At 47.6% G+C, this 27819-nt stretch overlaps 1 protein-coding gene across 1 annotated transcript in view; it reads left to right on the forward strand.

Moving 5' to 3' along the window:
- Positions 1-27819, forward strand: part of LOC309808901 (forkhead-associated domain-containing protein 1-like) — a gene marked incomplete at both ends in the record, with an annotated part of 100147 nt that overhangs the window by 61952 nt on the left and 10376 nt on the right. The window contains 8 exons of the mRNA XM_082629472.1: positions 1690-1820; positions 4079-4168; positions 5183-5287; positions 9022-9129; positions 11867-11950; positions 12983-13135; positions 13988-14188; positions 25497-25610. Coding sequence (XP_082485598.1) covers positions 1690-1820; positions 4079-4168; positions 5183-5287; positions 9022-9129; positions 11867-11950; positions 12983-13135; positions 13988-14188; positions 25497-25610 — 986 coding nt within the window. The remainder of the gene's footprint in view (positions 1-1689; positions 1821-4078; positions 4169-5182; positions 5288-9021; positions 9130-11866; positions 11951-12982; positions 13136-13987; positions 14189-25496; positions 25611-27819) is intronic.

The raw sequence follows: 27819 nt of genomic DNA on the forward strand, positions 1-27819 counted from the left end.
CCTCCCCCAGGCTAGGTGCTGTTCTGGGCACCAGGAATGGAAGGATGAACTCGCTGGTCCTCACCTTCCTCCCGTATGTCGGCCAGTGAAACCTCATCCAAGCATCAAGCCTGTCTCAGATCCCACCTTCTCCGATCAGGGAGTCGGACAGACCTGGGTTGGGATAATGCTTGAGATGGGCTGGACCCACTCAAAGTGTGGCAAGCCCCAGAGGGATTTCCAAGTAACTGAACTGTGTCCTGGAGGCAAAGCTCATTTTAAAAATGAAATTCTGGAGCATTTTGTGCTTTATTTCATAGACATTCTTGATTGATACCTACCACTAAAACTGGGCCTGATGTTCTTTCAAGAAAAGAACCGTAGGAGATAACCCAATACCACTGCATTTATGCACCCTTCTTCCCACTTTTATTCAAAATGATACTACAATGCAAGAGGGAAGAGATATGGGGAGATATGTATATGCATAACTGATTCACTTGGTTATAAAGCAGAAACTAACACACCATTGTAAAGCAATTATACTCCAATAAAGATGTTAAAAAAAATGATACTACAGTAATGGAGTAGTTATCTATTGCTGCATAACAAGTTACCCCAAAATGTAATGGATAAAACCCCAACCAATATTTATTATCTCCTCCAGTTTCTGTAGTTCAGGAATTTGAGCGGGGGGTGACTTAGTTCTCATGAGTTGCAGGCAAGATGTCGGCTGGGGCATCAGTCATGTCATCTAAAGCCTCGGGGGGAGCCGGAGGATCCCCCTTCAGAATGGCTGCTCATGTGGCTATTGGCTGGAGGCCTTAGTCCCTCAGCACACATGCTTCTCTCTAGGGCTGCTTGAGTGTCGTCACGACACAGCAGTTGGCTTCCCCCAGAGTGAGTGATTGGAGAGAGAGCAAAGAGGAGGCCACAGTGTCTTTTATGACCCAGCCTGAGAGGAAACAGTCCGTCATTTCCACAGTATCATATTGGTGACACATGGCAGCCCTATTCACGGTGGGAGGGGCTACACAGGGCATGAATTCTAGGTGGTAGGGATCATTGGGGCCATTTTGGAAGCTGGCTGCTGAGAAAAATAATAGGCGCCATGTAACAAACATAATTTAGCCACTTTGTGTTCTTGGGGCATACCGTCTCATTTGACCCTTACAATAACTGTGTGGGACAGACAGTGGGAGGTGAAATAGCTTGTCCAAGACCACGAAGCTAATAAGTGGTAGAGAGGGGTCCAAACTCAGAGGACTGAGAAACCAACCACCCACCCCATCAATAGTGTCCAGCAGTGCCCTCTGCCACACGCCCGTCTCCTGGCCTCTGGAGAAGAATTCCTGGACCTTCCCTGTGCTGGGCCTTTGTTCCCCAGGCCCATGGTGTGGCCTCTCCTCCCAGCTTTGCCTGGCCTGTGCCCACAAGAGGCCCCCAAAGGCTTCTCCTCTCTCTGGTGCTGACTGCCCCTCATTCTCACTGAAGCCTCAAACCCTGTTCCATGGACTTCGCTCTCATTCCCATTCCTGCTCTGGGACCCTTGGAAAAAGCCTCCCCAATTGTAGGCGGGCAGCGGTGGTGGCCTGGGCTTGGAAGGTCTTTTCCGAACATTGGCTGACAGCCATGGTGTTGCCAATAATCCTTCCTGCCTCTTTGACCTCCATGAGTCTTTTGTTTTGGTTTGGTTTGGTTCTTTTACAGAGATGGTGTCATCTTTGCAAAGAGACGCGTTAGTAAAGGATGGTCAAGTTCAACAATTACAACAGGAGGTGAATCAACTGAAAAGTGAGAACAAAGAAAAGGATCACCAGCTTGAAGCCCTCAGCTCCAGAGTGAGTGTCGGGTCATCAGCAAATTGTAGCTGCGAAAAGCAGACACAGTGGAGTCACATGACACACGGTGGTGAGATGAGGCCAGTGCCCAAGGACACAGGGAGGGTAGCTGCTGGGCAGGTGGCCAACTTCTCTGAAGCCTTTCAAAGGACAGCATGTATGTGGCTCAGAAGAAGCATAATAGATTTTCAAATCCAGCAAACATTTTCTAACCCCTATTATAAATGAGTTTGTTTAATCCCAGCAACAAACCCACCTATGAGCATATACTGCCATTGCAAAGTTTAACATTAAACAGAATACGATCTCTCTGTGAGCACGGATGACCACACGGCTGCATCGTGGTCCCAGCACCGCTGGTTCTCATAACTGTCTTCACAGCAGAACGTCTGAAGATCCAGATGCAAACACGCAGACGCTCATTTCTTCCTTAGACTTTAGTGTGTGGAATGTCTCTAGGGAAGATGAACGTGGTAGGCAAGCAAAGAGCTTTTTACATGTAACTTTGACTATTTGCAAATCTTGCCTTCAATGCTAACTTTAGAATCCTGCCCCTATAGGATAAGATTTCTCAGTATTTGCATGATGTGCCTGTTTCTGTGAGTCAAGGTAGAACCTCAAAGCTTTCATCTCATGTGGCAACTCAGAGATTCCCAGAGGCTACCCGATAGCTAGGTCTTCATGGGGCTGGGGTGAAAACAGATCTTGAGGTTCCAAGGAAAAGGCACAGTAAGTAATACCTGGTACGTAGTACCATACCCAGTTTGGAGCTGGTGAAAGGCACTGCACGAGCTTTGGGATCAGACAGACCAGGGTCCCATCCCAGAGCTTTCTTTTATTGTAACTTATTTGGCCTCCATTTCCCCATGTGTGAAATGGGGATGACAAAATCGTTTTCCAAGAAGTGGGAGGCTGGTTTTAGTTGTGCTCTTCTGCCTCTGCCTGAGGTCGGCTGCCTGGCCAAGCCCTCTGCATTCGTTTCTCCCAAGCAGAGTGTCTTCCCAGGCATGTGCTATAGCTGTTTAATGTGGTGTGTGTGTGTGTGTGTGTGTGTGTGTGTGTGTGTGTGTGTGTTGGGGACGGGAAGGGGATGCAGAGCTGGTGCTAAGTAGAAGGAATCTGCAAAGACAGCACCTGCTTGGCTCTTCTACCTCCTGAAATGCATTTGGATGATTTATGTCCCCATTTCCCCTTCCTCGTTGACCTTGGAATGAGGTCCCTTCTCCTCTAGACTGTGCTGGCCAATAGCACAAGGGCTCGTCACCACCAAGGATACTGCTCTTGTGAACATTTGAGATGCCTTTTTTTTAATGACATATATCATGTGTGTTAATTTTAGAAAAATAAGTAGATGACATTGAGAAGAAAAAATAAAAAGAGAGGAGAGGAAATGCTACCTTGAGAAATCAGTGTTAATATTTTCATGTATGTTCTTCCAGTCTTGTTTCTATATATTGCCTAGAAATCAATCAATCAATCATTTTATAGTGAATTTATACTATGCACATTTTTTAAATTTTTAAATACTTATTATTTTTCCATTCTAATAAATCAACGCTCTTATCATTCGTCTTAAAAGCTACATACTTTCTCCTGGATGTACCCAGTGTTATAAAGTGGTCTGCTGTTCTAAACAACACTTGGGTTGTTTCCTCTTTTTTTTTTTTCTTCCACTGTTACTGACAATTCTGTGAAGAGCATCCTTGAAACTACAGATTTACTTATTTCTCCAGTCATTGTCCTTAAGGTACATTCCTAAAGTGGGAATTGCTGGGTCAAAAGAAGGCACATCCATGCTTACGCCCTTAATGCCTGTTGCCAAGCCGCCCTCAGGCAAGACAGCTCCGTTTACCCCTCCACACCAGTCGGGGCTGTTGTTTCTTTGAGATGCAACCTGCACAAAAGCCCTAAGATGGACCGGAGCTCACTGGCTCGGCCCCCTCCACCCTCACCGTTCACAGCGTGAAAACATCCCAATTCCTGCACCCTAAGTCCCCAGACTCTACAAAGCTGGATTTCCCCTGCAGTGAAGTTTGCTGGCTTTTGAAGAGGAATTTAGACGCTCTATTCCTCAGAACTCATGAGAGGGGTGAACTGGGAACGACTGCAGGATCCCGTGCTCCCATCACACAAATGGTCTCGCCTCTCAGAATTCAGAGGTGTGATTGCGTTATACAGCAGGAAACACTCCTGGGCGTGAACACAATTACTTGGGACCCCCAGCCAAGCCCCCGTGGCCTTGTCCTTTTTCTCCACAGTGCTCAGTGCTGAAAGAAGAGTTACAGAAGGAAGATGCCCAGAAGGAGAAGTGGGAAGCCCAAGAGAAAGAGTTAAAACTCTGCAAAACCGTGCGTTGAACCTCCTGACCCCTAGGTGTCCACTGAAAGCCTAGATTGGGGCCTTGAGGGTTTTGGAGGGGTTCCTTGGCCCATTAGCTAGCACAAGCTCTGGGGCTTTCTGGGTGTTTGTGTGTTAATGCTTTGATTTGCTAGCCTCAAAGAGATGGGTGAAAAGACCATGGAAAACACACTCTCCCCAGATTTTCTGGGCAGTTGGCTCAAGGCCCCTCATCAGTTTTCCCCTGGGGAAAGGGACGGGAGGTGGCCACCATATGCTGCTAGAAATTCACCGTGGTCCCTACCCCTGGACTTGTGATGCCCAGACTTTCATGATCCACTGTCACAAGTTTTATCACAGCCCTGAGCACTGTTATTAAGACAACTCTTCTTGAAGTATTTTTACTTAAATACATTCAATTTTACAACAATTCATAAAAACAAAATAAAAAGCAAATGTATCACTGGCCTTGTATGGAAGGTGAACATAAAAATGAATACAATGAAAAGATGACCACTCAATGTAAATGTTCACCCCCTGTACCGGCCCGAACCCTCGTGCACATCACCAGGCATACGTTTTCCATCCGTTGGGAATCCCGGTGCCTGGGACAGGGGGAGGAGACGTGTGTTCTTCTCTCTGGCAGGAGCACACTTCTCTGCCTCAAATGAGAAAAAAGAAAAATGTCATTGTTCTTTTCTTCCAAACTGTGCCCATTGTGTCTTCCAAACAGCCCTTATTTAGATTGAACTCAAAAATATACCCCAAGGAAAGAGATTCTAATGAGTGGATAGGTATCTTGTACTGTTTAATCCAGGATCCATGCTGATCTTCAAAAGAAACTCAAATTTTCCCTCACCCAGCCCTTTCATTGCATCCGTTGAAAGAAAGTCTACTTTGCCTCAAAGATGTGGAATTGTCCCCCAAGGGAAGGAGTTAAGCGAATCCCAGACTAGGTTTCTGCCTTAATGAACCGGATGAAATGAGTTGTGAAGTTGACTTCCCTGTTGTTGGAACTCTTTCAGCAAATCCATGACATGGAAAAAGAAATGAGGAAGCTCAGGGTGGAGCTGAAAAGGAGCAGTACCGAGCAGAGCCTGATCTCTATGACGCTGCGGGAAAAGAGCAAGGTATGGCAGGGACAGGTCGGCCTGGGAACCACTCTGGGGCCAGCACTCCACCTGCATCATCTCTGTTCATCCTCACAATGACCCCATGCGGTCTATACTGGTATTATCCCCACTTTACAGTCGGGAAAACTGAGGCTCACAGAGGTGAAGGAAGTTATCCAAGTTCACTTGCATAAAGTAGTTGTGGCAGAACTTGAATCCAGGTCTGCCTGACTCCAAAGCTCTTGTGTGTAACCACTACCCTAGACTGCCTTCAAATCTTAATTGTGAAATTATCTAAGAAAGAATTGATCCATTAAATCAAGTTTGCCAATGATGTTGTTCCAGCTTAAATTCTCATATTGATTTTTTTTGTCTTTTTGTTCCATCATTGAGAATGTTTTTAAAAATCTCAACATGTTTGTCATTTGTGTGTTTCTTCTTTTAATATGAACGATGTTTGCTTTATATATTTTGAGGCTGTGTTACTAGGTGCATATAAATTTAGGATCCTAATACTTCCTGTAGGGCAAAACTTTAGATCATCATGAAATGTCCCTTTTCATCTCTAGTAGTGTTTCTCCCTTAACGTCTCCTTTGTCATTTAGCTTCACCACTGGCTTTCTGTTGGTTAGAGTTTTCATACCTTATCTTTTTCATATGTTCTCTGTCAATTTTTGTCTTAAGTTTTAGACATATGTCTTCAAATAGCGTATCATTTTTACAAAATCCAGTTTGACAATTTTGACTTTTAGTCCATTTATATCATGTAATGACTCGTGTCCTGGGGTTTAAATCTACCTTCTTGCTCAATACCAGATGTACCATCTGTGCTATGTTCCTTTTTCTCTCCTTTCTTGCCTCCTTCTGAGTGGATGGTTTTCTCTTATTCCACTTTCCCCCTCTATTAGCTTGGAAATATTTCACTTTTTTACTATTCTTTTAGTCATAGTAAGACAATAGCATTCATCCTTGACTCACCAAAATCACACATTAATTAAGTTTTTCACTCTTCTACTATTCTCTTAGTAGTCATCCTGAAGACTATAAAGTGCATTCTTTTTTTTTTTTTTCGGTACGCGGGCCTCTCACTGTTATGGCCTCTTCCGTTGTGGAGCACAGGCTGTGGACGCACAGGCTCAGTGGCCATGGCTCACAGGCCCAGCCGCTCTGCGGCATGTGGGATCCTCCTGGACCAGGACACGAACCCATGTCCCCTGCATCGGCAGGCAGACTCTCAACCGCTGCGCCACCAGGGAAGCCCTGCATTCTTAACTTACCAAGAGGCAATAGTAGTTGATAATGATGCCCTTCTCCTTGACAGTGCAATGAGTTTCAAACACCTTAACTTCACTTACCCCCTCCAGATTTATAAGCCATTACTGTCATTTTCTAAACTCCTCTTGATAGTTAAAACCCCACAAGACATTATTAGTGTTTTTCTATAGTCAGTATCATATCCACACATTACCCTTACTGTTGCTTGTCTTTTCTGCATCTCTGATCACCCACCTGGGTTCATTTTTCTTGTGTCTGAAGAATACCCTTTAATGTTTTCCCTCATTGTGGCTCTGCTGATGACAAATTCTCAAATGTGCCTGTGTGTCTGTCTGGAGATGTATATTTAACCTTCATTCTTAAAACACATTTGACTGCGTATTGAATTCTACAATGGCAACTCTTTTCTTTCAGCACATTAGATACAGCATTAGATATGTCACTATTGTCTTGTGGCTCCTATTATTTCTATTTAGAAGTCATCTGTAAGCCTAACTGTTGTACCTTTGCATAATCTGTCTTTTTCTCCAGTTGCTTTTAAGATTGTCTTTTTCCTTGATTTCCAGCAGTTTTATTATGGTTTATCTAGGTGTGGATCCAGTTTTATTTACCTCGTACAGAGTTCGTAGGGGCTTCTTGAATCTCTGGCTTGGTGTTTTGCCTTAGTTCAGGCGCTTGGGCTCTGTACCACACAGGCAGTGGGGAGCTACTAAGCCTCCTGAACAAGTGACTGATGCAATGACATTCGTGGACAGTAATTAGGGTGAAAATGAGAGTTACAATTTCTCATGTACTAGGCGTTACCCTGAACTTTTCACCTCTTAATCTTTACAACAGCGCTGTGATCTAGAAATCATCCTCTCCATTTTACAGATGAGAAAGTCAAGGCTACTAGTTACTAGTAAAGTAACTAGCCCAATGGCACAGTCGGTTTTGTCTGACTCCAGGTTTGTCTGACTTCAGTTACCCTGGCATAGCAAACAGCCACATGCTACTGTTTACACTGAAATTAATGAAAATTAAATAAAATTTTAATTCAGTTCCTCCGCCACACCAGCCCCATTTCGAGTGCTCGATCCCCAGATGTGGCTGGTGGCTGCCGTATTAGACAACACAGCCTCGCTCAGAGTACCTGTACCGTTGCAGAAAGTTCTGGTGGACAGAGCTGCCTTATAGCAGGGTAACTCTCACAGTACCGTTAAGATTGCACTGGAAGAAACTAAACTTGAGGCGAGGAGGCCAGTTGTCACAGTCCAGCTTGCATTTGAGAGGGGTTGGAGGACAGGCGTGAGACCCCCGAGTGTGAGAGAGGGAGCAGGGCGGCCGCTGAAGGTGACTCTGAGGCTTGGGGACAGGAACGGGGGCTGTTCATGCAGAACACAAACAGGGGCAGAGTCCAAGGCTGGACTTGGCTTTTGCAGCATATGAAACAGGCTGCTGAAATAGAAGTCAGAGCATGTTTAGACCTGGGAGAAAACTAAGGCCCAGAGAGCTTAGATGACTTTTCCAAGGTAACGGAGCTGGGTAGAGGCTCTTCCACTGGGCCACACTACTCAGAAGAAAGCTCTTAAGGGCTTTTCTGGGTCTTTTATAACATCCCTGTGATCCCCCTCTTCAGATCCCTAAAAACACAGCCTGTGAATTTGTTTCAGCACAAAAACTTTCCATTTATTTACGAGTGTTTGCCTCATTTCCTGTTAGTGCCAGGGCCCAGGGCTCAGCAGGTGCATCCAAGAATTGAGCAGCTGCGAGGCCTACACTGGCCAGCCAAGGGTAGCGTGGAGCACTCCCAAGCTTACCGTGCGTTGACTGTTACCCAAGCAAGGGGGGAAAAGTAGGCAAGCTTCTCCACTTTAAAGGCCTTCCTTTGCAGGCTGCAGTTCTTAATAGACATTGCTTTGGCAAGCCTCCAGAGAGGTTACCACCAGTGAGTGTGCTCAAAGTGGTAACGACAAACAGTTATGATAATAAACCCAATCATAACATTTCCAAGTACCCATCACGAGTTATTAGAACGAGACTGTACGGCGGACATTCCCGTCCACCTTTCATAGGTTACAACGGTACTTAACACTCTCACAGAGCCCTTAAGCACTATTCCAAACATTGAATCCCCACAATGACTCTATGCAGTGATACTAGTATCATCATTCCCATTTGACAGATGAGGACACTGAGTCACGGAGCAGTGAAGTAACTTTCCGAGTGTCGTACGGCTTGTTAGGGACCGACCTGGGATGGGAGTGTGCGGTAGAACATAGTTGAGCCCCGGGTGCAGAGCTCGGCCCTTTCCCGTAGGGGGCAACTCCCTGTGAGTTTGCCTCCACCCTGTGCATGCCTGTGACCCCTGCTGCTGGGCTGCAGCTGTCCCTACCCCTCAGGGACTCCCCCACTGCCATTAGCCCACCCAGAAGAGTTTCCCCAGAGGGCATGATGATCACATTAGCAGCAAGCCCACACTTTCATCATCCTTTCAGGTGGAAGAGAAGCTTCGGGAGGATTGCAGAAGGAAATTGCTTCAGCTGAAAGAAATGAGGAACAGAGAAAACCTCATTAAAGCCAATTTGGAAAGGGCAGTAGGTCAGGTAGGTGTGCTGCAGAGCCCCTTCACGGGCCCGTGCTCTCCACGGAATCCCGCACCCAAGCGGCCGGCAGGGATGAATGAGGAGGAAGACGGCCTGCCTTAGTTCACCCGCTTATCTCAGGGGCAGGGCTTTGTGCAGCTTCCGCGTCCCCGTGGATTTCACTAAAGAGGCTTTTCCTTCTGGGAAGCTGCCCACTCCAGTGTTTGCTGTTGCCTGAGACCCTGACCAAGCAGCCAGTCCCAGCTCAAGGCCCACCCCAGTGAACCAGCTGTGCGGTTCCCTCTTGGGAAGGGTTTGAGCTCTTGACCCCGGTGGTGTTTCTAGCACTTTCTCCTTCACATTTTTTGTCCTGACATTTAGAGCGATCTTTCTTCCTCTGGGCCCCCAAAGAGATGCTACAGTCAGTGTCCCCAGGGAATTGCCACATTTCTGTTTGTTTGTTTGTTTGTTTTGTTTGGCCGAACCGCGTGGCTTGCAGGATTTTAGTTCCCCGACCAGGGATGGAACCCGTGCCCCCTGCAGTGGCTGCATGGAGTCTTAACCACTGGAGCGCCAGGGAAGTCCTGCCACTTTTCTTAATAAAGTAAAACCCAGAATACCACAGCTTATGCCAGGTGGAGGTGGGCAGGGTGGGGAGAGGGCCATTTCCCAGGCCTCTGACCCAAGATGGCCCAGTGGCCCTTCCTCTGACACGTGGCACAGACATGAGGGCCAGAACATGCAAACGAGCCTTCACCAAAGGCTAAGGGAGAGCAAACGAGAACCCAAGATGGGGCACTGGCCCTCCAGAACACAGCCCACCGAGGGCAGCCCATCTTGGGCCCCTCCACAAGGCATCCTCTCCTGGCAGCCACGGCTCCAGGGGGACCAAGAACGTTTTGCGTGTATGTGTTTGTGCTTTTCTTTTTCTGGGAGAGTGAGTCCACCTCGTCACTCATTGGATGCTCAGAAGGATTTGTAAACCACCAAAAAAGGTTAAGAACCACGATCCTTAAAGGAGCCCTCCGTCCCACCCAGCCCAGCTCCCAAAGCCCTTGAGTTTGGTAGCATCCAAGCCTGAACCATCAGTGTGACCGGAATTTGTCCCACGCGCTGAACTTCAGAGGCACCCACAAGTTAAATGATGATGCTGACCCTCAGGCAGGTTTGAAAGCCTCTTCAACCAACTTCCACACCATCACCCCCGGTGTCCTTTCTCCTGCAGGGTGCCGACCCCTTAGCAAGGCAGAGAGCCCGCCAGCCTGGGCTTCCCTCCGTGCACCTGGGCTACCCCTCACCTTGCTGGCACTCTGCACCCACGGCGAACACCCGCCTTGAGGGCATGATCTGCGCCACTTGCCGAGCGCCTGGTCATGGCTCTGGCCAGGGGTCATCCAGGAAGACCCTCAGAGACACTGAGATTCCTCCAGGTCTAGACTCGAGAGAGAAAGGACGAACAAGGCTTCTCTGCGCTGCCTGGGCCTTGCTGCTTCACCCCCTTGTCTCCACAGCCCGCTCCCGGCCTGAGGTCCTGCCCTTCCCCAGGCCAGTGACCACAGGACTCAGCCCACCATCCAGCAGGACCTGTCCCTCCCCATCCCCACCCCCCACCAAGCAGTCCTGTAGGGCGCCTCTGGTGATAACACGGGCCATTGCCCACAGGGCCCTCTGCATAACCTCTTCCTCGGGCGACCTAGGACCCTCCCTTGGCCATGAAACCAGCAGACGACCCAGAGTCCCTCCAATCACCCAGCTGGCTTCTGGCAGGATGACTGCAGAGGTGTCCTTAGGAGAGTCACAATTCCTCTACTTGGCTTCCTAGAGCTCCCTGGTGTGCAGCAGACTCCTGTGTCTTAGGACCTGTTCACGTTCTCATTGATTCTGTGGCCCTTGTGGTCCTTCAGGGCTCTGTTTTAGAGCCTTTCATGACCACATTTTGCCAGTGAGCCAAAAACCCAGTCCAAGGGCCATCACGTTGGGAAATTTCCAGAGAAACTTGGGCTTCTTTGCCGTTCAAGTCTCATGAGCCTGGGGCATCTTGAACTCGTCATTCTAGAAGCCCTGACTTAATTTAACTGCGTTGTTTCATCATCCGTAATATGAAGACACCAGCATCAGGGAGGCACTCAGTAAAAACTGGCTGAACTGAAGGAGAGGACTTTGAACATCTGACTTGACAGGTGTTTCTGTTCTAAGCATTCGATGAACGTTTATTGAGTGCCTGCTGTGTGCCAGGCGCTGCACCAGGCTCCGGGGACCTGGAGAGGAATACAGGAGACGTCGTCTTCAGGACACAAGGTCTAAGGCACAAAACGGCAGCAGGCAGCTCCTCCTTCTCTCCCCAGGAGCCCTTGCTGATGACACGAGTTACCCGGGCTGACAGCCTCAATGTTTATCTCACAGCCTGGTGCCAACGTAGCAATTACGGAAGAGCGCTCCCGGCCCTGGACTTCCCACTGGATAATTGGCAGCAAGTGGCTCTTCCGAGAGCCCGAGACGTGTGTGTGCTGACCGTGTGCGTCGGCTAGGTTAGGCGGGCACACCTGAAAAGTCATTAAAACCTGCTGTCCCCCTCTGTTGTGTGGGCACTGCCCCTTCCGGTGAGAGGTGAAGGTGTTAATTACCCATAATGACCACTGAAGGCGTGCAGAGCCTTCTCACCGATTTCTCCCAGACCCAGCGACGGAGGCGCCTCCCCCAGCCGTGCCGCTGCAGCTGCGCCCCTCACCTCATCCCCTTCCCTTTCTTTGTGCTGCAGCTGGAGCTCTTCAGAGGTCAGGTCCTCAAGGCCACCTGCGGACGCGTGAAACCGGTCCAGGACAAACCCGTCTCCAGTCAGCAGGCTCGTCTCTCTTCCCCACTTTCTCCTTCAGGGACCCGGGGCTCCAGACACTGGGAGCATATGTTCCTGTTTTTTGTTGGTGGCACATAATTTTCACACTGTTGCTACACCATAAAGATTTGTTTTGATTTTCTGGGATTTCCTGGCTTTTCAAGTAAAAGCCAGTTAAACTCCCTTGTAGTGTTTCTGTGAAAATCAAATTAAACCACCCAGGACTGTGTCTGGTCGGCAGACCCGCACGGTGAACCTCCGTTAGCCCCTCGAGGAAAGGAGCGGCCTCAGCATGGACGGTGCGTCCTCGCTCGCTCGTTCCTCCTGAAGTGGCAGATGGCAGTGAGGGTGGGCCTCTGGCTGTAACGATGCCTTATTATCCTTCCGTTTATCCTCTCCAATCCTGGGTGTCAGCGCGCGGGTCACAAGATCACACCACGGGCTTCTCTCGGACGACCTCCTTTTTAGGAGCCCACAGCATCAGGCTCAGCGTGATGAATCCCTCCCAGAATGCAGAAGAATCTAGAACACACTCGTGGCCACATGACAGGCCTTTGGCTCTTAAAACACCATCTCTGATCCTGGGAAACATGCCCCGGTGACAGAGCCAATATCCACGCTCCAGAGCCAACCCCAAAACACGCCAGGACCTCCCTCCTCCGAGCTTAAGCTGAAGCCCTCCAGGTCCCCTCCCCCCAGAGCCACCCTGCATTTTAATTAATTAATTAATTAATTTTTGCTGGGTTGGGTCTTCGTTTCTGTGCGAGGGCTTTCTCCAGTTGCGGCGAGCAGGGGCCACCCTTCATCGCTGTGCGCGGGCCTCTCACTATCGCGGCCTCTCTTGTTGCGGAGCACAGGCTCCAGACGCGCAGGCTCAGTAGTTGTGGCTCACAGGCCCAGTTGCTCCGCGGCATGTGGGATCTTCCCAGACCAGGGCTTGAACCCGCATCCCCTGCATCGGCAGGCAGACTCCCAACCACCGCGCCACCAGGGAAGCCCCACCCTGCATTTTAAATCTTTTTTTTTTCTTTTTCTCACCAGTTACCAGAAAAGAGCAGCAGGGTCACAGAGGACAATAGCAACGTTTGGCAGCAAAAGCGGACCCTGCAGAAGGAGACCCAGCTCAGCAGCTGCAAAGAGGAGGAAATCACCCAGAACATCAAGAAGCTGAAGACATCCTTAGACAGTTGCCAGGTGCCCCCTTCTCCATTCCTCAAATGTCCCCTGTGTCTCATTTTTGTGCTCCTTGTTCAGGAAATTGTCCAGCTCTGCTTTTAGTCCACCTTTTCTCTTGTTGGAGAAATCTGTTTGAGATCAGAAAACAAAGGACCTCCAGAAATGCCTCCCAGGTGAACTTGGTGTGGCCAAGGAGAAGCTGCCCGACACACTCCAAGTGCTGCCTTTGGGAGGCCCCAGACCCCGGGGGAAAAAAAACAGCCCCGTGTTATTTCCAGAGAAACCAAAGAAACCTTCTGCTCTTTATTTGCAGTTTTCTTTTCTGTCCCAGCAGTGGAAGGCTGCTCTTACCCTTATTGGACCAGAGGGTCTGGCAGAGCCCCCACTTCATGGCCCCCACGCAGGGATCCAGCTTATCACATCAGGCAGCTGCTTCTGCTTTCTCTGGAAATATGCAGCTACTATTTGGGGAGTCTGGGCAAATGTTGGCTTGTCAGCACTCTTTCAAATCAGGAAACCGCACTTTATGACCAGCTTGTGTGTTGATCTCAGCAGGAATTCTGTAACCAAATTTGCTTCTCCTTTCAGCCAAATCGTCCTTGGCAATTTGGCTTTGGAATTGCCTATACCTAAACAAAGGGTCTATTTGTCCATCCAGAGTCCCAGTTAGAGTGCACGTGAAATAAAAGCTGCCTCCTTCCTTCCGCCCCCCGAAAAAGGGAAGTAAAACTGGGCCGTCACAGGGCGGCCAACATACGGCTCTGCCTGCTTCATGGGCCCGTCAAGAACACTGCTCTGTGTGGGTCACAACCGTCAGGTGGTATTTCTGGCGATGGTGCCCGGGCTCCTCACGACCTCATCTCTTTCCAGGCGTGCATGACAATGTCTTGCTCTAGCAATGAGCTGAAGAAGGAGGTCGACCACCTACAGCACCTGCAGGTGAGCCCACCTGTCTCAGGGCTCCAGAAGGTGGCACTGGACATCTTGCGCCTGTCACTGTCCTGGCTGGAGGAAACGGAGCATCTCCTCCACGAGGTGGGGATCCAGTTCTCCAGCTCCGACAAAGGTGATTGAAACTCTTTTCTCACATAGTTACATGACTGAAATATTGCGTTGAATCTGATCACGATGGGACATCTATTGAGGGAGGCTTCTTAGGTATGTGGCCAAGTGTTCCCTTCTCCAGACTTCACTTTGCTTCACCACTTGAGAAGCAGTGTTCCTGGAAAAAAGTACACAAGTGAGACGTGATTACTGGAGAAAAATGAGACGTGACAGTGGCAAAAGGAAAAATCGAAATTATGCTAAATCTTCTCTCTCAGAAGTAACCATATATATACATATATAGAGTAGAGACGTTTTTTAGAGCAGTTTTATGTTCATGGCAAAATTGAGAGGATGATACAGAGATTTCCCAGGTACCCCCTGTCCCCACTCATACACAGCCTCCCCCATTTATCAGCATCAGCACCAGAGAGGTACAGTTGTCAGGACTGATGAACCTACATTGACACGTCCTAATCACCCAAAGTCCATGGTTTATATTAGGGTTCACTCTTTTTCATTTTAATTTTATTGGAGTGTAGTTGATTTACAGTGCTGTGTAGGGGTCACTCTTGGTGTTGTACATCCTATGGGTTTGGACTTGGACAAATGTGTGATGACATGTATCCACCATTATAATATCATACAGAATCGTTTCCCTGCCCTGGCCTTTCTCGCCTTCTGAGATGGCCCACGCTCTGTCTGTGGAGTGTGTTTCTCTCTAAATAAGTCCACGTCTTACCTACCACTTTGTCTCTCACTGAATTCTTTCTGCGATGAGACATCAACAACCTGAGCTTCATTAAGTCCTGAGACCAGCAGGTCCACCAATAATGAGGCCCACCCCGGGGAGGACCCAGAGGCCCTGTAAATCACAGTGCTCCACCGGGAAGATGGTCCAGTCCTGAAGGTGCTTTTGATCCCAAATCTACTGCCCTAAGCAGAAGCCAGGGAGCACGGCGGGGGATGTGGTTCAGATCAGGCCATCTCTGAGCAGATTGGTGGATTCTGTGCACAAAGCCCTGGTATTAGGTCAACTCGATTTATGAGTTTCACTTCTCAGGTCACTCTGTAACTACACAGTAACAGAAAGTACGCAGAATTCATTAAAAGCCACCTGTGGAGTCCATAGAGGGGAAGTGGGGTGGGTGAAGTTACAGATCAGGGACGTGGTAATAAAGCAAAATGATGATAACCCATAAACCCAAATATCTAGAAACTGATATTCTAGAAACTGAGGAAAGTAAAGCTACAAGTTTAACAAAATAAAAAGAAGCAAAGGAGAAGCCAACTTCAGAGCCAGCCTATGCAATTCCTCCATGGCAGCGCATGTTTGTCTGATTGAAGCCTGGCCCTGCTGTTCTTCAGTGCCTTCCTATTAGTGCCTTAAGTAATCAACATCTCCAGTAATCCCTCTGCAGTGTTCAGGAATTCAACTCGTCATGGGGAAACCTGTGGTTTGAGGACTTAAGTTTTTAAGATAACGTCTTTTCTTTTCAAAACTGGACATTTTTATTCCAAATAAAAGAACCTATCCCCCCCCAAAAAAAAGAATAGTTTCACTGCCCTGAAAATCCTCTGTGCTCCCTCCCAGCCCCCCCGCAGCCCCTGGCAACCACAGATCTTTTTACCGTCGCCATAGTTTTTGCCTTTTCCAGGATATCATGTAGTTGGAATCATACAACTTTTCAGATTAGTTTTTTTTATTTAGTAATATGCATTTTCGTTTCCTCCAAGTCTTTTCATGGCTTGATAGCTCTTTTTTTCTTTTTAAGTGCCCAATAATATTCCATTATCCATTCACCTACTGAAGGACATCCTGGTGGCTTCCAAGTTTTGGCAGTTATGAATAAAGCTGCCATAAACGTCCACATGCAGGGTTTTGTGTGGACATGTTTTCAACTTCTTTGAGTAAATACCAAGGGCGCGGTTGCTGAATCGTGTGGTTAGAGTACATTTAAGTTTTTTTTTTAATTAATTTATTTTATTTTATTTATTTTTGGCTGCATTGGGTCTTCATTGCTGCGCACGGGCTTTCTCTAGTTGCCGCAAGCGGGGGCTACTCTTCCTTGTGGTGCACGGGCTTCTCATTGCAGTGGCTTCTCTTGTTGCGTTGCGTGGGCTCTAGGTGCGCAGGCTTCAGTAGTTGTGGCACACGGTCTCAGTAGTTGTGGCTCATGGGCTCTAGAGCACAGGCTCAGTAGTTGTGGCACACAGGCTTAGTTGCTCCGTGGCATGTGGGATCTTCCCAGACCAGGGCTTGAACCTGTGTCCCTTGCATTGGCGGGCGGATTCTTAACCACTAGGCCACCAGGGAAGTCCGTAGAGTACGTTTAGTTTTTAAGAAAACCACAAAACTCTTTTCCAAAGTGGCTGTTTTGCGTTCCCGCCAACAATGAATGAGAGTTCCTGTTGCTTCACATCCTCGCTAGCGTTTGGTATCGTCACTACGATCATATTTTGTGTGGAACTTCCAGGGCATTTTCCCATGGAAAGAGCTGTGTGATTCTAGGCAAGTTACTTCCCCTCTCTGTGCCTGTTTCTTTACCTGTAAAATGGGGATAATAGGGAATACTCACCCCTTAGGATTTTTGTGAGGATTAAAATGCATTGATACATGTAAAGTACTTAAAATAGTACCTGGCATAAAATAGGCACTACCTATCCACGTGTATTGATTTTTTAACTTTACAAAAGAATAATGTCATATTATACCCAATTTCCTTTAGTTTCATTCCTAACAGTACATCTGGAGCACCCTTCCATGTCAATACACACAGATCTACATCATCGCTGTCACTGATGGCAAGGAACCCCATTCTGAAGGGTGTACCGTAATTTATTTAGCCAGTCCTCTATAATGGGCATTTAAGTTGCTTCCAGTTTTTCACACTTAATAGATGAGGCTGACATAAATATTATTCACACATACCTGTTCATCTTATCTTTATCATCCTAGATGTGGAAGGATATGAACCACTTTCATTCAACAAAGATTTATCGCAGGCCTCCTAGATACCAGGCACAGTGCAGGTTGGAAATATAATGGGGTCAGAAACAGGTAGAATTCAGGTTATGGGGTATATGGATGTTGGCTGTAAAATTCCTCCCTCTTCACTGTACATTTGAAATCTTTCATAATAAAATATTGGGGAACTAACAGGCACTCTCCCTGCGCTTGTAGATCTTAGGGTCTCAGGGAGGAATAGGGGTGGGGCATTAACTGAAAAATCACTCACATGTAAAACTTTAATCATGACAGTTGCTTTGAAGGAGAAGTGCAGGGCTCTGACCTGGTCAGGGACGGCAGGGCACCTGCAGGGTGCATAGGAGTTATTTGCCAAAGAGGGGAGGGGAGGGCATTCTGGGTGGAGGGAGCAGCGTGGTGGGATCGCAGGAAGCATGGAAAACTCACGGGACTAAAAGAAATGGAGGCGGAGGGCAGGGACTGGTGAAGGAGGTCCACAGGGGCTGTATCATGGTGTGGCCGGGGGCTTGCAGAGCACTGGTAAGAAGCTCTGCTTTAACCTGAGAGCAGAGAGAAGCCCACGAAAGGTTTTAAGTAAGGAACTGATGGAACAGGCTTGCATTTGGAGACAGTCATCTTGGCCACGAGTGGAAAATGTACAGGAAGGTGGCCAGCACAGAACCCCGGGAGAGCAGTTAGGAGGCTGTCACAAGACACGATGGTGGCCCTCACTGTGGCAATGGAGGGGACGGAGCAAGAGAGAAGATTCCAGGGGCATTTAAGAGATGAATCAACAGGCCTCAGTGATGGAGTTAGATATGGCTAGAAGGGAAGTGATGGAGAGAAAGGGGACTACAGGTCTCCAGGTTTCTGGCTTGTGTTAAAAGTACAGATGTGGTTCCTTCACTAAAATCCAGAGTAAAGAATGCCACAGGAGGACCAGGTTTGAGAGGGAAGATGAGTGTGAGGTGCCTGTAGACATCCAAAGTGAGGTGCCAAGGACGCAGCTGTCACCCTGGATATCCAACCGTATCAGTGATGTGGCCCTGGAACCCAGAAGAACATGTGCCACATAGCGGGTGCTTAGTCAGATGGGATGGATGGACGGGTGGATGGATGGATGGTGATTAAAGCCATACGTGTGAATGGTATCACTAGGAAGAAAGTATTGAATGAGAAGGGAGAGCCCAGGGCCACACCTGGGAAACTCCAACATTTATCCTTGATACTACTTGCCAAAGCGCTCTCCAGAGAGGCTGCGCAAATTTGACATTCTTACAATAATGAATGAGAATAGAGGAGTGATTTTCAACTCTGGTGATTAAGCAACCCCAGCCAGGATATGTCTAAGGTAATCCAGAAGGTGGTGTGAATTTCTTTTAAACGTGTTTAAAAAGAAAGGCAAGGCTTCCCTGGTGGCACAGTGGTTGGGAGTCTGCCTGCTAATGCAGGGGACACGGGTTCGAGCCCTGGTCTGGGAGGATCCCACATGCCGCGGAGCAGCTAGGCCCGTGAGCCACAACTACTGAGCCTGCGCGTCTGCAGCCTGTGCTCCGCAACGAGAGGCCGCGATAGTGAGAGGCCCGCGCACCGGGATGAAGAGTGGCCCCTGCTTGTCGCAACTAGAGAAAGCCCTCTCACAGAAACGAAGACCCAAGACAGCCAAAAAAATAAATAAATAAACAAATGTGGGGTTTAAGAAAAAAAAAAGAGGCAAAATCCAGATGAACTTTTCTGTAAGTGCCTGCCCCTCCCCGATAGCGTAGAGAACAGGGGCGCTGCATTGCTCCCGGCAACCCAGCCCCTCCCCAACCCCCGTATTACTGTCGTTGTAATCACGGCAGAGTCTGAGTGTGCGTGAAACCAAGAGAGATGTGGCCCACAGTTCTAGCTGTTCTTCAAAATCAGAACTAAAACAAGGAAAGACCATGATCTCTATCCTAGTAATAGCGGGGCCAAGCAATGTGTGCACTGTCCCCTCCCCAGGCTTCAGGAGTCACTGAAGCCTCTGTCTCTAAATCTAGTCATACATTCCCGTAAAGAAACATGGGTTGCGAAATTAAGCCATCAGGGGCTTCCCTGGTGGCACAGTGGTTGAGAGTCCGCCTGCCGATGCAGGGGACACGGGTTCGTGCCCCGGTCCGGGAAGATCCCACATGCCGCGGAGCAGCTGGGCCCGTGAGCCATGGCCGCTGAACCTGTGCATCCGGAGCCTGTGCTCCGCAACAGGAGAGGCCACAACAGTGAGAGGCCCACGTACCACTAAAAAAAAAAAAAAAAAAAAAAAGAAGCTGGCTCAAAAACTTTTTATGTGTTAGTCCACCATGATAAGTGATTCAAGGTACTTCCCATTACTGAGGCCAGCAGGGGATCCCCCAGTCACTCATCACCATACGCAAGCAGTCCTAAGAGCCTTGTGTGTTCACAGTTCCTAAGAGGAGGGTAGGAACCATGGTTTGTTTAACTCCTCCTCGGTACTTGTCACTGTGTTAGTTGTTTTACATGTACTGTGTACTTTCATCTTCCAACAGCCCAATGAGCCAGGTACTATTGTCGTCTTTATTTTGCAAGTAAGGAAACTGAGTATCAATAACATTAAGGAACTTGCTCAAAGTCACACAGCTGGTGCATGGTAGGGTCAGGACTCAAACTGAGGTCGTTGTGATCCTGGCACTTGTGTTTTTTCTGTGACCCCACATGCCCTCCGAAGATCCAGAGGGGTACCAGGTACATGCCCAGTTCCTAGAGGACAGGTTCTGTCGTTAACTTGAACAGAGACAAACCTGAGAGTTTCATTCCCTGGACTGAAGGGTGTCTGATGCGCGCCGCGGGCCTCGCCCCAGCAAAGCCCCATTTGCATTAGAGCGAATAAGTCTGAGTTCAGGCTTTGGAGACCAGCTGCTAAGGTGTGACTCTCAAGTGTGCGCTTACTCATTGTGTGAGCAGATCTCGACTTCTGTGTGCCTCTGTTTACTTGGTTATAAAATGGGGTTAAGATCTCACCAGGTAGTTGTGAGGATTAAACGACGTGGTACCCAAATCATAGGGTCACACATAAGCCTTAGGAAACGGTAGCTGCCATCCGCATCAGCCTTGAATACTTGTTGATTGAATGTGAACTAAATGTGGATGGCAAGCAGATGGGTATGCACACAGGTAGGGCAGCTTGATTTACTCACGCCGAGGTGCCTTTACCTGTGACCCCTGCCGCATCTCTATTTGACAGCTAGTCAGATTTTCTTAGCCGTGAGCACTCAGTTCTCTTCCCAGGCCTTCTTCCTCGGCTCTTGACAATGGGCTGCATTTCCTAGCTGCCGAGTGGTAAAGCTGGGACTCCATCCAGGTCCCTCTGACCTCAAAGCCCCTGCTCTGAACCACCATACTACCTGCCTTTTAAAATATTGTCCTAAGGGATAAAACACACGTAACGAGCTAGGTCTGTAAAATCCTGGAATAAATCCCTCAGGGAAATCCAGGTTGAGTAACTATTGTTGGATCATGTCATGAGCAGCCCAGGAGATTGGGGTCACTACTAAAGATCTGATTGGTTAAGATATCACCTAACACCTGTCAGAATGGCCGTCACCAAAAAGAACACAAATAACAACTGTTGGCGAGGATATGGAGAAAAGGAAACCCTTGTACACTGTTGGTGGAAATGTAAATTGGTGTGGCCACTACGGAAAACAGTTTGAAGGTTTCTCAAAACACTAAAAATAGAACTACCACATGATCCAGCAATTCCACTCCTGGGTATTTATTCCCCTAAAATGGAAAACACTAATTCAAAAAGATACATGCACCCCAATGTTCATAGCAGCATTAGTTACGATAGCCAAGACATGAAAGCAACCTAAGTGCCCATCAACAGATGAGTGGATAAAGAAGATGCAGTAGGGAATTCCCTGGCGGTCCAGTGGATAGGAGTTGACGCTTTCACTGCTACGGCCCAGGTTCAGTCCCTGGTTGGGGAACTAAGATCCCACAAGCTGCATGGTGTGGCCACCCCCCAAAAATAGATGTGATATATCTATATGTATATGTATATGTATATGTATATCTATATCTATATCTATATCTATATCTATATATATATATATATATATATATATATGCAGTGGAATACTACACAGCCATAAAAAAGAATGCAATTTTGCCATTTGCAGCAACATGGATGGACTTGGAGGGTACTATGCTTAGTGAAATAAGTCAGATAGAAAAGGACAAATACTGTATGATATGACTTTTATGTGGAATCTAAAAAATAAAACTAGTGAATATAAGAAAAAAAGAAATAGACTCACAGATATAGAAAACAAACTAGTGGTTACCAGTGGGGAGCGGGAAAGGGGGAGGGACAAGTTAGAGGTAGGGAAATAAGAGGAACAAACTACCGTGCTCACTTCAGCAGCACATATACTAAAATTGGAACAATACAGAGAAGATTAGCATGGCCCCTGTGCAAGGATGACACGGAAATTCATGAAGCGTTCCATCCTTTTGTGACCAGAATGGGAAGGAAATTCAAAAAAGAGGGGATATATGAATACATAGAGCTGATTCACGTTGCTGTACAGTTGAAACTAACACAACATCGTAAAGCAGCTATACTCCAATTTAAAAAAAAGAGGTACAAACTACTATGTATAAAATAAATAAGCTACAATGATATATTTTACAGCACAGGGAATATAGCCAATATATTTTTTTTAATTTCACTTTTTCCTAATTTTTTTTAATTCTTTTCTTTTTTTTTTTTTTAAACCCCACATTTGTTTATTTATTTATTTTTTTGGCTGTCTTGGGTCTTCGTTTCTCTGCGAGGGCTTTCTCTAGTTGTGGCAAGCGGGGGCCACTCCTCATTGTGGTGTGCTGGCCTCTCACTATCGCGGCCTCTCTCGTTGCGGAACACAGGCTCCAGACGCGCAGGCTCAGTAGTTGCGGCTCACGGTCCTAGTCGCTCCGCGGCATGTGGGATCCTCCCAGACCAGGGCCCGAACCAGTGTCCCCTGCATTAGCAGGCAGACTCTCAACCACTGTGCCACCAGGGAAGCCCATAGCCAATATTTTATAATAACTATAAATGGAATATAACCTTTAAAAATTGTGAATCACTATGCTGTACACCTGAAACATACAATATTTTACATTGACTATATCTCAATTAAAAAATAAAAAAGCTGCGACCTAAAAAAAAAAAGTCTAATTGGTGAAGGATTACTGTGTGGTCCCACTGGAAGACAGGAAACATCTAAGGAGGACATTAAAAGTCAGCTCCCCTCTCCTCCTGCCTGGTTTCTCAGCTTCTTTTGATAAGGGAAAGAAAGGACTTTTTACATTTATCTTTGCAAGCTCAGTTGATTGTGTCTATTTCTGCAAGACTTTGTTGCAAATAAAAGGATTCCCTGCATACATAGAAAATCGCTCTTTCTCAGATATCCAAGATATGCAGTATTTTTATGTGAAAAAAAAGAAAGTTGTAATACAATATGCACAGTGTTCTCCCCTTTTTTTCTTTTTTTTTTTTTTTCAAATGCCAATATCCAACCACAGGAGAAATCTGGAGGAAAAGACATAAAAGTGTTGAGAGTATTATCCCAGCATGATAAGACTGTGTGAGCCTTGACTTTCCCTCAGTCGTTCAACAACTATTTATTGCAGCCCTACTGTGTGCCGGCCACTGAGGATACAGCGGGGGGACACTTTCCACTTTATGGGTTTCTGCCCTGTTTGGATTTGTGTAACAGGCATGTGTAAATTTTGTAACCAGAACTATAATCAAGAATTGCTGCTTCTCCCAGAGAAGAAAATCCCTCTTTCCAACAGCCCAAGTCTGCATCACCCTTCTCTGCCATCTCGGGATCCACCCAGTGCCCCTCTCCTCACGCATCCTTCACATCAGCCAGCCCAGCCCTTCACTCTCCAGCCTCTAGTCTCTCTAAAAAGAGAATGAGAGACCTAGGTCTGAATTCTGATCCTACTGCTTACCAGCTCCATAGCTGAACCTTGCTGGGCGTCTGTGTCTCACCTATAAATGCAAACACATTTCCTTGCTGGGCTGTTTGTAATGATCAGAAAATATCACGTGTTAAACTTCTGGCATGGTGCCTGGCACACGGCAAGTGGTTAATACTGAATAGCTATTATTATAATATTATTATTCTCACTCTTCCAAGCTGGAAATTCTCAGCAAGTGGCATTGTCAGAGGTCAAGGGCCCAGGCACGAGCCTATTCAGCTCCCCTCCTGTCTCTCTCCACACCCACCTTTCCTCCTTTCCCTCCATCTTCCCTCACTACGTTCTCTTTCCAAATGCAGCTCTTCCCTCCCTGAGTCTCCCCTTCTCTCTCCCTCCCAGACCACCTTGTGCACAAGCTCCTGAATCACGACCTCCTTCTTCAGCGTATACAGCCTCCCACTCCATCTTTCTCCCTCGTCATCAAACATGCACTTCAAGCTGGTGCATCTTCACTGGGACCACTGCTTCTTTAGCTCCTTTTCTACTGCTTGTACTGCTGTCCCACTAAGACCTTGAAGTGCATTACACCCTGTGTGCTCACCACCAACTTCCCACATTGTCTTTGCCTCTTTGGCAACTGACGTGGCCCCCCTGCACTGAAGCCCCAGCTTGCTCCCCCCGCCATGTTCTCTCTGGCCTACCCAACCCTCTCGGTTTGCTTTCTTGAAACCCTCTCATCTTTCATAATTACAGCTTGGGTGGGTGATGCTCCTGGCAGCCAGTAGGTGGAGGCCAGGGATGCTGCTAAACGTCCTACGGTGCCCAGGACGGCTCCCACGACGAGGACTGTCCCGCCCAACACGTCGAGATGCTGCAGCTGAGAAATGCTGCTGGCTCCTTCGTCTCTGATACATCCCGGTTATTTTTCTGAAAAAAAAAATCACCCTTCATTAAGCCAACTCACTGCTCCATCAGAAGCTGAAATAGCAGTGACTCAGACCCTGGAGTCACACCACTGTGATCCCAAGCCCTGGCTCAGCCATTTGCCAGCTGTGTGGCGTCCAGCAGCCACAGGTCTCAGAGCCCGACCGCCTCATGTGTAAAAGGAGGCGATGGCGGGACAATACAGTGGGGTGATGCGTTGATTGCTTGGCAGAGGGCCGGGCACACAGGTCACACTCGTGACATTTCAGTGATGTTTAAATCAAGTTTATACTCTTTAGGCTACTGTTCTAGGCTGGCCACAAACTGAACTCAGCTTTCCATCCCAACTCTTCCCTCTACTCCTCCCCTCCCCCATCATCTGCTCTAACCCAATTAAGCTCTTCCAGAACATGCACTGCATTTCCCCACCTCTCATCCTACCTCCTGCCTTCACCCCCCATATTAGTTTCCTATGGCTGTTCTAACAAATTACCACAAACTTAGGGGCTTAACACAACTCATCTTTATTCTTTTACAGTTCTGGAGGCCAAAGGTCCAAAATCAGTTTCGCTAAGGTAAAGGCAAGGGGCTGGTTCCTTCTGGAGGCTCTAGGAAAGAATCCGTTTCCTTGCCTTTTCTAGTCTCTAGACTGGAAAAGGCGAGGAAATAAAAATTCCCCGCTTTCCTTGGCTCACGGCAGAGGAGCACCTTCAACTCTCTGCTTCTGTCACATCACCGTCTCTGTCTGTCTGTAGTCAGACTCCCTGTGTCTGCTTCTTGTAAGAACCCATGCGCCTATATTGGGTCCCCCCAGCTAATCCAGGATAAGCCCGCATCTCAAGATCCTTACCTTCATCACATCTGCAAAGGTCCTTCTGCCCTGTCAGGTAATGTTCATAGGCTCTAAGGATTAGGACCCAGACATCTTTGGGGGGGAGGCATCATTCACCCAACCACCTCTTCCATTCTGACACGCCATCCCCTCCAACTCTGCATACCCATGCGTGCCCACGCCCAGTGGGGCCTCAGCCAAGCAGTGATCACACCAGATGAATGATGGTGCCTCCCCTGGGACTTTTTCATAGACGGATGCTGTGCAAGGACCAACCTTGGGGAACTTCCCAGGATAAATACCCTGTTTAGAGGGAATAGGGCTTTCAAGAAACCAAGCTTGCTGCTGGGTGGAGCCCTGGGCTAGGACACAGAAGCCTGGGTTCAAGTCCATCCTCACACCTGTGGCCGAAGGTTCCCCCTCAGTGCCCCCGCCCTGGGAGGCTGCAGCCTCATATGAGCTGTGTGGCCTTGGACAAGTCATTTCACCTCTCTGGGCCTCGATGCCTCACCTGCCAAGGGAGGATGGTGAGCTCATTAGTACTGGCCTGTGGTAAGTGTCCAGTAAATAGCAGCTGTGACTTTTACATGCAGTAACTTCTTCCTGAGCCTTTGTTTTGAGTGTAAATTATTTCTTTTATAGATCACAAGGACCACATGGATGGATCATTTCTAAACTTAAAGACCCTCGGGATGGAAAAAAATGTTCGGAAAATATTGGATGTAAAACCTGACTTGCCAACTTTTTCAAGAGTAGAGATCGGAACGGTAACCAAAGAAACTTTGTCTCTGCATTGACTGACACGTGGGGAGGGTGGGCATGAGGACAGACACGAGCCGTGTGCCCTGGCACCACTGTATACATCATTGGTTCGAGGCCAGGTCCTCCCTGATGGGCTGGCACCTGTATGGACTGATCGGTGCCTGGCCGTACCAGCAATCCAATGTTTGAATAGAAAGGCGGCTTCCCATCGTGTACAGCATGATATAGCATTGCACTGATGCTGGCCAGGTCAATCTCTGGGCCCTCCTTTTCACATCACATGTTATATTCTGCAGAAAATATCCAACAAGCTAATGTACAACAGTATGTCATGAGCTTGCCTAACATTTGCTTTTTGCTATAAACTGAAAAACATGAACACATAAAGGGCAGCCAAAGGGAGCCATGATGATTAAGAAGACACAAGTTCTAGAATCAGAGACCTGTGTCCTAATCCCAGCTCTGCAAGCTCTGTGACCTTGGGCAGCCTCCTAACCTTTCTGGGACTTCAATTTCCCAGCTGTAAAATGATGATGGAAAAATTAAAGGAGATCATTATGTAAAGTGCTTATCCCAGTGCCTAGCTCATAGCGAGCACTTTAATAGATGATAGTTATTATTGTCAAACAGTTTTTAAAGAGTATTATCCAAGACAACCTTCCTTTCTTAGGGAACATAGTTTGTGTTTTCCAGGATTTTCAGAAGTAATTTGATTCTTAGGTTGAAGGTGCCCTGTATCCTAAATGAATGTTTGATCGGGTGTTTGACTGACACATGACAATGGACAGCTCAGGTCAGCGTGGCTTGCTGTGGCAGCTGGTCTAAACCAGGTTTGGGAAAACATAATAAAGCCATCCTATCTGTACCAGCATTTTCTCCTACAATTTTTCTAGACATTTGCTCACACGTCTAGAGGTGTGAGTCTTCAGAAACGTGTTGGTCTTCCTGATAAAATCGAACCTTCCTTCTCTGAGGTTGGGAGTAGAGGGACCGTCTCCAGGTGGGGAGCTCAGCTGGATCTCACGTCCTGATGGTCCTGCTTCCAAGATTGACCTTCCCCTTGGCAACAAGCCCTCATCCCACCACTGACACCACAGAGCAGGAAACCTCCCAACTCTCAATCCTCCAAGGTTGGCAGTAATTAAAGGAAAGAGCAGGAGGAAGAACAGCTGACATCTGTGAACTGCTTACTGTGTGCCAGGCGTTGAGCTCAGCCGGCTCCATGCCTTATGTCATTGAACCATCGTAGCAGCCTTGTGTCATAGTTACTATTATTGTCCCCATTTAACAGATAAGAAAAAGTAAGGCTTCAGGAGGTCAAGTACCTCACCCAAGGTCACAGAATAATGATTGAAGACACACCAGGGGTGTGTCCCTGGTGGTGTGTCTGCTAGCCTGCAGAGACCGGGTGGGGACTGTGTGCTTGGATCCTGTAGCCCAGGCTGTTCCTTAGTGACCCTCCCCTCAGGAAAAGAGGGGGCGTCTGGAGAGGTACAGAGGATGCAGCTCAGGGTAGCTGAAGACACTGAGCAGCATCTCAGGTTCTTTTTGCAGCAGATCTGCCCGGTTTATTGTCATCTTCAGATACCCTCTTTTATTCTCATCTCCATAGATACATAGACAAATATGTCCACTCTTATCTATCACAGTCACTTTGGGGGCCATTATAGTTTTTTAGTTGTTTTGTTTTTAATCTCAGAGGTTTTCAGGGTAGTGCCAACAAATGCTAGGGCTAAGAGATGCTCATGGCAAGCATTAAAAGCCAATTTATTTTTTAAGGAGGCTTATTAGGGTTATTTGTAGTCGTTCAGATCGGGTAACCTATTCAGACTGGTGGCCATTCCATGCAGTCATTTGGGCTTCCAGCAGCCAGCTGGCTGGTTGGGGTCTTAGGGAGATGCAGCTGCAGACACTATCTGCATTGTCTCTGGAAAGGGTCTGAAGTGATGCTCACCCACCAGGTTCCAGAACTAGGAGAAGGTTGGGCCAAATTTTGTGAGGGTATGGTTTCTGCTGCACAGAAATGAGATTCCTTTAATAAAAAGGAGGGAGGCTATTTTCCACTTAACCTTCATTCGTTCATTCCACAAACATGCCCACTATGCACCACTCGGTGCCAGGTGCCATGCTGGGCACAAGGAGGGAGATAGTGAGCAAAAGCCGCATGGTCCCCATTTTTCTGGAGCTTGTCTTCTCAACATCAGCGGTACTGAT

This window comes from Mesoplodon mirus (assembly GCF_964341445.2).
Source record: "Mesoplodon mirus genome assembly, chromosome: 7".
Lineage (NCBI taxonomy): Eukaryota > Metazoa > Chordata > Mammalia > Artiodactyla > Ziphiidae > Mesoplodon > Mesoplodon mirus.